Source organism: Lampetra fluviatilis, chromosome 66 (genome assembly GCF_964198595.1).
Source record: "Lampetra fluviatilis chromosome 66, kcLamFluv1.1, whole genome shotgun sequence".
Lineage (NCBI taxonomy): Eukaryota > Metazoa > Chordata > Hyperoartia > Petromyzontiformes > Petromyzontidae > Lampetra > Lampetra fluviatilis.
In genome coordinates this window covers 4,870,457-4,880,604 of record NC_136340.1, presented here as the reverse complement: position 1 = coordinate 4,880,604, position 10,148 = coordinate 4,870,457, and the positions used below count along the sequence as shown (strand labels likewise).

The following is a 10,148-nucleotide window of genomic DNA, read 5'->3' as shown; positions in this document are numbered from 1 at the left end:
GTGTGTACACGTGTGTGTGTACACGTGTGTGTGTGTACACGTGTGTGTGTGCACACACGTGGGGAGCGGTGGCGCAGCGGTTGCCGCGTCCCAGGAGGCAAAGACTCCACACAGCCAACCGGTAGCGCTGGGGAGATTTTGACTCCCTCGCCTGGTCTGCAGGAGGTCGTGGGTTCGATCCCGACCCTGACGACGCCTGCTGCTGCTGTATATTTGGAGTCTGCGTCTCTCTCTCATCATCATCACGGTGGCTAGGAGATGTTGACTACCTCGCCTGGTGTGCAGGAGGTCGTGGGTTCGATCCCGACCCTGACGACGCCTGCTGCTGCTGTATATTTGGAGTCTGCGTCTCTCTCTCATCATCATCACGGTGGCTAGGAGATGTTGACTACCTCGCCTGGTCTACAGGAGGTCGTGGGTTCGATCCCGACCCTGACGATGCCTGTTGCTGTATATTTGGAGTCTGCGTCTCTCTCTCATCATCATCATCACGGTGGCTAGGAGATGTTGACTACCTCGCCTGGTGTGCAGGAGGTCGTGGGTTCGATCCCGACCCTGACGACGCCTGCTGCTGCTGCTGTATATTTGGAGTCTGCGTCTCTCTCTCATCATCATCACGGTGGCTAGGAGATGTTGACTACCTCGCCTGGTCTACAGGAGGTCGTGGGTTCGATCCCGACCCTGACGATGCCTGTTGCTGTATATTTGGAGTCTGCGTCTCTCTCTCATCATCATCATCATCACGGTGGCTAGGAGATGTTGACTACCTCGCCTGGTGTACAAGAGGTCGTGGGTTCGATCCCGACCCTGACGACGCCTGCTGCTGCTGCTGTATATTTGGAGTCTGCGTCTCTCTCTCCGTGGTCGCGTAGATTTTCCTCTGGGTCCTCCGCATTTTCTCTTCACGTTTTAGAATCAACGTCTCTGTGCGTTTAGAGAGTCATTTGGCTGTTGCTCCTTATTTCCACGTGATGATGATGGTGACGACGACGAGAAGCCGACACTTGGTCGAGCCGCTATGGTTCGCGATGGCGAGGGTGTCGCTTCCGACAAAACCAGCTGCTACAAAGGAGCTCAGTTGTGGGGGCCTTAGACCTGGCGAAACGAAACACAGTCCAGTGCACTTGGGTGGACAGACCGTAACAGCAACGCACAATGTGAGAAGAAGAAGAAGGAGTAGGGGGAGACGTGGTTTAATTGTTGTCGATAGAGCTTGGTGGTTAGAATCCGCTAGGCCGCCCTGGTCAATGGCGTGGCTGCGGTGGTGGTCGTGGTGTGTGTGGACTCTTGTTAAGGCCGACAAACGCCACCACGACTCCTCTCACGCGTCGTCTGTCCGGGTGCCAGGGTGGCTAGGAGATGTTGACGACCTCGCCTGGTGTGCAGGAGGTCGTGGGTTCGATCCCGACCCTGACGATGCCTGTTGCTGCTGTATATTTGGAGTCTGCGTCTTTCTCTCTCATCATCATCACGGTGGCTAGGAGATGTTGACTACCTCGCCTGGTGTGCAGGAGGTCGTGGGTTCGATCCGGGACCCTAACGATGTCTGCTGTATATTTGGAGTTTGTGTCTCTCTCCCTATCATCATCACAGTGGCTGGGAAATGTTAACTACCTCGCCTGGTATACAGGAGTTCGTGGGTTACATCCCGACCCTGACGCCTGCTGTATATTCGGGGTTTGCGTCATTGGCCAAGTACACTCGACCCCTTAACGTCCTGGGCCCCGGCGCGAGAATGTGGAATGAGCCGACCTCTCTCCCTCCTCCCCCCCCCCAAACCCTAGACATCACCGGCCCTTCCAGAACACTCCCTCCGCCCGGTTGGTGTTCGGGACGGGCTCACTTGGGGTCACCTGCCGATGGGGCCTTAATCGACGCGCCTCACGCCCTACCCCTTAACGTCCTGGGCCCCGGCGCCGGAATGTGGAATGAGCCGCCCTCTCCCCAATTCTAGACATCACCGACCCTACCAGATCACCACCACCACCACCACCCCCGTGGTGGGGGTGGTGGTGGTGGTGGTAGGGGTTGTGGTAGAACGGGCTTATTTGGGGTGAACCTGCCGATGGGGCCTTAATCGACGCGCCTCACGCCCTACCCCTTAACGTCCTGGGCCTCGGCGCGGCAATGTGGAATGCGCGCCTCGTGCTGCCTGGCGCGCAGCCTCAGCGCCGCGATGCTGGACGCCCGCAGCTCGGCCAGGTCGCAGGCCGGAGCCCGGCGCTCGCCTGGAAGCGCCGGGGGCTCCGGCATCGCCTCGCCAGGCACGGCTCGCCAGGCGAGGACGGGGGCCTCGGCCTCCGATCGCGGCGTGGGCGTTGACCGCGTGGCCAGGAACCTGGGGGGCCGTGGGGGGGGGGAGGGGCGGTGGTGGCGGGGGGGGAGATTACAAAATAAACAAAACCGGCGTCGGTTCTATGGGTTGTGTGCGACGTGAATGTCGTGGACGTCTCTGCAACCGATAGCAGGGAGCGGTCGCGTGCAACCCGTGGGTTGGTGTCCAGGAGGAGCCGTACCCCCTGGCTCTGCCAGGTAGAAGGCGGCACATAGCGCGGTTGGCTACGTAGGGTGCGAACGAAGTCCGACGCACACGCACGTATATGTAGTGACGTTAACGGTGTCACTGTGGTGATAGCACCAGGCGCTGTCACAAGAGTGCTACTGTGCGTCTGGAACCTCTCCCTGGGGCCAGAGTGAGTCCGGCATGCGAGCGGGTTTCTAGGGGTCAGCGAGAGGGCAAGTCGTGACGTGGTAGTCTGGCTGAACCCGGGAGGGCACATGACCGGGACAGGGTAGGGAGAGCGGGCCGGAGGGGGGGCAGAGGTCACAAACGGGTTTTGATTCCTTACCCGTACCCGTACCCGGCCGCACCAGGGTCGCAAACGGGTACCCGTACCCGTACCCGGCAGTACCCGTACCCTACCCGTACCCGGCCGGGTACGGGTAGGGTACGGGTATCGGGTACCTGATTGCGACCTCTGGGATGAAGCCACGTTGCAGGCGCGGGTGGGTTGATTCTAGGAACTTGAATTGTGAGAAGAGACAAGACGTTGGGAAATGAGTGACAAACGGTGACTCACCAGTGACTCACGGCCTACCCGTACCCGTACCCGGCCGGGTACGGGTAGCCGGGTATCGGGTAGGGTACGGGTATCGGGTACCCGGTTACGACCTCTGCTATATGTCTGACCCCCCCCCCTCACCCTAGGTGCGTGACGTCATTTATGGACGGACCCCTATCCCGTCCAGTCAAGTGGTGGACGAGAGGGCTGACCTTCGGAAGTGGGCAGCCAGGGACGGTATCCTCAGGGTCAGCGTCACGTCTCTCTCGGGCAGCAGGTTCGGGGGGCCGGTGGGCAGCAGGGCAGCATGGCCACTGCCCTGCTGGTGAGTGTGGTGAGTGGTGTGGTGAGTGTGGCGAGTGTGGTGCTGGTGAGCGTGGTGCTGGTGAGGTTGAGCGTGATGGTGCGTGTGGTGATGGTGAGCGTGGCGAGTGTCCTGGTGAGTGTGCTGTGTGTCCTGGTGAGTGTGCTGGTGAGTGTGGTGAGGGTGGTGAGGGTGGTGAGTGTGCTGTGTCTCCTGGTGAGTGTGCTGGTGAGTGTGCTGGTGAGTGTGCTGGTGAGTGTATTGTTGGAACATTTTCGCTCTCTTGCGCCATTTGGCGCGACGGTTCTGAAACCAAACCTGGAGGATGCACCACCACCATCACCATCATCACCATCATCATCACCATCATCATCACCACCATTACCATCATCACCATCATTACCATCATCACCACCATCATCACCATCATCACCACCATCATCATCATCATCACCACCACCATCACCACCATCATCATCATCACCATCATCATCACCACCATTACCATCATCACCATCATTACCATCATCACCACCATCATCACCATCATCACCACCATCACCATCATCATCACCATCATCATCACCACCATCACCATCATCACCATCATTACCATCATCACCACCATCATCACCATCATCACCATCATCACCACCATCACCATCATCACCATCATTACCACCACCATCATTACCATCATCACCACCATCATCACCATCATCACCACCATCACCATCATCATCACCATCACCATCATCACCACCATCATCATCACCACCACCATCACCACCACCATCACCACCATCACCACCATCATCACCACCACCATCACCACCAATGCAGGAGTGCTAGTTAGTGGTGCTAGTTAGTGGTGCTAGTTAGTGGTGCTAGTTAGTGGTGCTAGTTAGTGGTGCTAGTTAGTGGTGCTAGTTAGTGGTGCTAGTTAGTAGTGCTAGTTAGTAGTGCTAGTTAGTAGTGCTAGTTAGTAGTGCTAGTTAGTAGTGCTAGTTAGTAGTGCTAGTTAGTAGTGCTAGTTAGTGGTGCTAGTTAGTGGTGCTAGTTAGTGGTGCTAGTTAGTGGTGCTAGTTAGTGGTGGTAGTGAGTGGTGCTAGTTAGTGGTGCTAGTTAGTAGTGCTAGTTAGTGGTGCTAGTTAGTGGTGCTAGTTAGTGGTGCTAGTTAGTGGTGCTAGTTAGTGGTGCTAGTTAGTGGTGCTAGTTAGTGGTGCTAGTTAGTGGTGCTAGTTAGTGGTGCTAGTTAGTGGTGCTAGTTAGTGGTGCTAGTTAGTGGTGCTAGTTAGTGGTGCTAGTTAGTGGTGCTAGTTAGTGGTGCTAGTTAGTAGTGCTAGTTAGTGGTGCTAGTTAGTGGTGCTAGTTAGTAGTGCTAGTTAGTGGTGCTAGTTAGTAGTGCTAGTTAGTAGTGCTAGTTAGTGGTGCTAGTTAGTAGTGCTAGTTAGTAGTGCTAGTTAGTAGTGCTAGTTAGTAGTGCTAGTTAGTAGTGCTAGTTAGTAGTGCTAGTTAGTAGTGCTAGTTAGTAGTGCTAGTTAGTAGTGCTAGTTAGTAGTGCTAGTTAGTGGTGCTAGTTAGTGGTGCTAGTTAGTGGTGCTAGTTAGTGGTGCTAGTTAGTGGTGCTAGTTAGTGGTGCTAGTTAGTGGTGCTAGTTAGTGGTGCTAGTTAGTGGTGCTAGTTAGTGGTGCTAGTTAGTGGTGCTAGTTAGTGGTGCTAGTTAGTGGTGCTAGTTAGTGGTGCTAGTTAGTGGTGCTAGTTAGTAGTGCTAGTTAGTGGTGCTAGTTAGTGGTGCTAGTTAGTGGTGCTAGTTAGTAGTGCTAGTTAGTAGTGCTAGTTAGTAGTGCTAGTTAGTAGTGCTAGTTAGTAGTGCTAGTTAGTAGTGCTAGTTAGTAGTGCTAGTTAGTAGTGCTAGTTAGTAGTGCTAGTTAGTAGTGCTAGTTAGTGGTGCTAGTTAGTGGTGCTAGTTAGTGGTGCTAGTTAGTGGTGCTAGTTAGTGGTGCTAGTTAGTGGTGCTAGTTAGTGGTGCTAGTTAGTGGTGCTAGTTAGTGGTGCTAGTTAGTGGTGCTAGTTAGTAGTGCTAGTTAGTGGTGCTAGTTAGTGGTGCTAGTTAGTAGTGCTAGTTAGTAGTGCTAGTTAGTGGTGCTAGTTAGTGGTGCTAGTTAGTGGTGCTAGTTAGTGGTGCTAGTTAGTGGTGCTAGTTAGTGGTGCTAGTTAGTGGTGCTAGTTAGTAGTGCTAGTTAGTGGTGCTAGTTAGTGGTGCTAGTTAGTAGTGCTAGTTAGTAGTGCTAGTTAGTGGTGCTAGTTAGTGGTGCTAGTTAGTGGTGCTAGTTAGTGGTGCTAGTTAGTAGTGCTAGTTAGTAGTGCTAGTTAGTAGTGCTAGTTAGTAGTGCTAGTTAGTAGTGCTAGTTAGTAGTGCTAGTTAGTAGTGCTAGTTAGTAGTGCTAGTTAGTAGTGCTAGTTAGTAGTGCTAGTTAGTGGTGCTAGTTAGTAGTGCTAGTTAGTAGTGCTAGTTAGTAGTGCTAGTTAGTAGTGCTAGTTAGTAGTGCTAGTTAGTAGTGCTAGTTAGTAGTGCTAGTTAGTAGTGCTAGTTAGTAGTGCTAGTTAGTAGTGCTAGTTAGTAGTGCTAGTTAGTAGTGCTAGTTAGTAGTGCTAGTTAGTAGTGCTAGTTAGTGGTGCTAGTTAGTAGTGCTAGTTAGTGGTGCTAGTTAGTGGTGCTAGTTAGTGGTGCTAGTTAGTAGTGCTAGTTAGTAGTGCTAGTTAGTAGTGCTAGTTAGTAGTGCTAGTTAGTGGTGCTAGTTAGTAGTGCTAGTTAGTGGTGCTAGTTAGTGGTGCTAGTTAGTGGTGCTAGTTAGTAGTGCTAGTTAGTGGTGCTAGTTAGTGGTGCTAGTTAGTGGTGCTAGTTAGTGGTGCTAGTTAGTGGTGCTAGTTAGTGGTGCTAGTGAGTGGTGCTAGTTAGTGGTGCTAGTTAGTGGTGCTAGTTAGTGGTGCTAGTTAGTGGTGCTAGTTAGTGGTGCTAGTTAGTGGTGCTAGTTAGTGGTGCTAGTTAGTGGTGCTAGTTAGTGGTGCTAGTTAGTGGTGGTCTTGTGGTTCAGACCTGTACCCGGGACTCTGTGAGCTCGAGGTTCTTTGCGAGTTCGTCCCTGCAGAGACAGAGAGACAGAGAGTCAGAGAGACAGAGAGAGAGAGAGACAGAGTGAGACAGAAAGAGAGACAGAGAGAGAGACAGAGACAGGGAGACAGACAGAGAGAGAGAGACAGAGACAGAGTGAGACAGAGAGAGAGACAGAGAGAGAGACAGAGTGAGACAGAGAGAGACAGAGACACAGACAGAGAGAGACAGAGAGGGACAGAGACACAGACACAGAGAGACAGAGAGAGATAGACAGAGACAGAGAGAGACAGCGAGAGAGACAGACAAAGACAGAGAGACAGAGAGACAGAGAGACATAGAGAGACACAGAGAGAGACAGGGAGAAACAGGGAGAGATAGAGAGACAGAGAGAGAGACACAGAGAGACAGAGACACAGAGAGAGACGGAGAGAGACAGAGACAACAGGGACATCACCATCACTAACTCGCTCGTTTAAACTCAAACTAAACTTGGTATTTGACTCCGTCTAAAGCCCTCCTGAGCCACTACGCGGCAGCTGGTTTCACAGAAGCGACATCCTCGCCGTGGAAAATGGTAGCTCCATCAAGTGGCTGACGTCATCATCATCATCATCACGTGGACATTTATAGCAGCCCAATGCTCTAAACGCGTGTTTCTACTGAGCCACAGACACCCAGAGACACCCACAGAGACCCACAGAGATCCACAGAAACCCAGAGAGACCCACAGAGACCCACAGAGACCCACAGACACCCAGAGAGACCCACAGACACCCACAGAGACCCACAGAGACCCACAGAGATCCAGAGAGACCCAGAGAGACCCACAGAGACCCACAGTGACCCACAGAGACCCAGAGAGACCCACAGTGACCCACAGAGACCCACAGAGACTCACAGACACCCACAGACACCCACAGAGACCCACAAAGACCCACACTTAGAGACCCATAGACCCGCATAGATCCAGAGACTCATATAGAGCCATAGAGACCCATAGAGACCCACACTTAGAGACCCATAGACCCACGTAGATTGAGGTGGTCCGATAAAAAAAAAACTCTTGGATATTGGTCGTGAAGAAGGTGATAGTACTGGTGGTGATGATGCCGATGATGGTGGAGATGTCACCGCTGGTGATGGTGGTGATGTCACCCCTGGTGATGGTGGAGATGGTGGTGATGGTGGAGATGGTGGTGATGGTGGAGATGGTGGTGATGGTGGAGATGGTAGTGATGTCACCGCTGGTGATGGTGGTGATGGTGGAGATGGTGGTGATGTCAACGCTGGTGATGGTGGTGATGGTGGTGATGGTGAAGACGTCCCCGCTGGTGATGGTGGTGACGGTGATGGTGGTGATGGTGGAGACGTCACCGCTGGTGATGGTGGTGATGGTAGAGATGATGCCACCGCTGCCGCCAACTCACCTGAGGAACACGTCCGGGTAGTGCGACCTCCGGAAGATGACCTCCAGCTCCGCCAACTGGTGGCTCGTAAACGTCGTCCTGCACCGCTTCTGCTTGTGCCGCGCCGTCTCCGAGCCCCCAAACTCGGCCCCTTCGCCCGGCGGTGGCGGCGGCGGCTGCTGGCAGAGCCGAGTGTTGCCCCGCGGGCAGTTGACACCCGCGACGGCCGAGTAGTCGGCGCCCGGCATCGGGATGCTGGTCGCTCTAGGGGCAGAGGTCGCAAACGGGTTTTGATTCCTTACCCGTACCCGTACCCGGCCGCACCAGGGTCGCAAACGGGTACCCGTACCCTAACCCGTACCCGTCCGGGTACGGGTATCGGGTACCTGATTGCGACCTCTGGGATGAAGCCATGTTGCAGGCGCGGGTGGGTTGATTCTAGGAACTTGAATTGTGAGAAGAGACAAGACGTTGGGAAATGAGTGACAAACGGTGACTCACCAGTGACTCACGGCCTACCCGTACCCGGCCGCACACCAGGGTCGCAAACAGGTACCCGTACCCGGCCGGGTACGGGTACCCGTACGCTACCCGTACCCTACCCGAAATGAGTGACAAACGGTTACTCACCGATGACTCACGGCCTACTCGTACCCGTACCCGGCCGCACCAGGGTCGCAAACGGGTAGCCGGGTATCGGGTAGGGTACGGGTATCGGGTACCCGGTTGCTACCTCTGCTCTAGGGTGCGGGGGGGGGGGGGGATTTGAATCGATTTAAGTGACGTGGCGTTTACTTTTTACTTTTACCGTCGTTTTAAACATCGTGGTGACGACGATTGCAAATTGCTGCCGGGCTCGATCGATAACGCACACACACACATTATTTCTGTACATCTGCGTCGCGTGCGAAGTTTGACTGGTCGCGTTGTCGGGGATGTGTGTGTGTGTTGTGTGTGTAACCGACGCGCGTGAAAATTAAAAAGAGATTCCTGGGATTTTTTTTATTTAACAAAAAGAAATTTACCACCAAACCCACGTGGCCTCTGGCACGGGCTGCTACTCATGAATCGGAATCGGGTATTGACGAGAGTTTTGTAAGCGGCCTATCAGCAGGATAATTAAGGTCGCTTGGAATTTGGGTCGACGGGCGTTGGTCTCGCGTCGGGGTACGGGCCCAGGTGAACAGGTCAATGATCTCCCAATTAACAGGTGAACAAGAACGATCTCCCAATTAAGAGGTGAACGATCTACCAATTAAGAGGTGAACGATCTCCCAATTAAGAGGTGAACGATCTCCCAATTAAGAGGTGAACGATCTACCAATTAAGAGGTCAACGCTCTTCCAATTAGCAGGTGACCAATCTCCCAATTGACAAGTCAACGATCTACCAATTAAACAGGTGAATGATCTCCAAGTAAGAGTTTAACAATCTCCCAGTTAGCAGGTCAACGCTCTTCCAATTAACAGGTGAATGATCTCCCAATTAAGAGGTGAACGATCTACCAATTAAGCAGGTGAATGATCTCCAAGTAAGAGTTTAACAATCTCCCAATTAAGAGGTCAACGATCTTCCAATTAACAGGTGACCAATCTCCCAATTAACAGGTGAATGATCTACCAATTAAGCAGGTGAATGATCTCCAAGTAAGAGTTTAACAATCTCCCAATTAAGAGGTCAACGCTCTTCCAATTAACAGGTGACCAATCTCCCAATTAACAGGTGAATGATCTACCAATTAAGAGGTGATCAATCTCCCAATTAGCAGGTCAACGCTCTCCCAATTAAGAGGTCAACGATCTCCCAATTAGCAGGTGAACGATCCCCCTAATTGACAATCCTCACCACGGTGGCAGGAGTGGTTAGTGCCGTGGGCTAATTAGCGAAACCTCTGTGCAATTGACGAATCGCGATGACGGAATCGAGAGGCTTTTCGGCGCTTATCGACTAGCTGATCGTCGTGAAGCCTACGATGTTCTTACGCCGGAGTCTCCGGGTTACGAGACGCTCTGCAAAGTAAGAAGGGGCGTCTGCCCAGGTGTTAATGAAATGACACAGAGCTGGTCACACGCGCACACGGGCACACGCACGAGCGCGCACGCACCTACTGGATTAGAAGATGCAGCAGGTAAAGTTACACGAATCCGGTGACGCCTACCGGATGACAAGATTTGCCCCGATAAAGTTATACACATTTGGTTACGCCTACCGGATCACAAAGACGCACCGATAAATCTGGTGACATCTACCGGATTGCA

The 10,148-nt window shown here is 52.9% G+C and overlaps 1 protein-coding gene across 1 annotated transcript in view; it reads right to left on the bottom strand.

Annotated features, from left to right (window-relative positions):
* Positions 1 to 2,094: 2,094 nt before the first annotated feature.
* LOC144952181 (uncharacterized) overlaps positions 2,095 to 10,148 on the bottom strand; it is an 8,645-nt gene continuing 591 nt past the window's right edge. Inside the window, exons 2-5 of the mRNA XM_078882583.1 lie at positions 7,912 to 8,154; positions 6,467 to 6,512; positions 3,275 to 3,684; positions 2,095 to 2,338 (exon numbers count right to left, since the gene is read on the bottom strand). Of these exons, the coding sequence (XP_078738709.1) occupies positions 2,095 to 2,338; positions 3,275 to 3,684; positions 6,467 to 6,512; positions 7,912 to 8,138 (927 nt within the window). The 5' untranslated portion in view covers positions 8,139 to 8,154. The remainder of the gene's footprint in view (positions 2,339 to 3,274; positions 3,685 to 6,466; positions 6,513 to 7,911; positions 8,155 to 10,148) is intronic.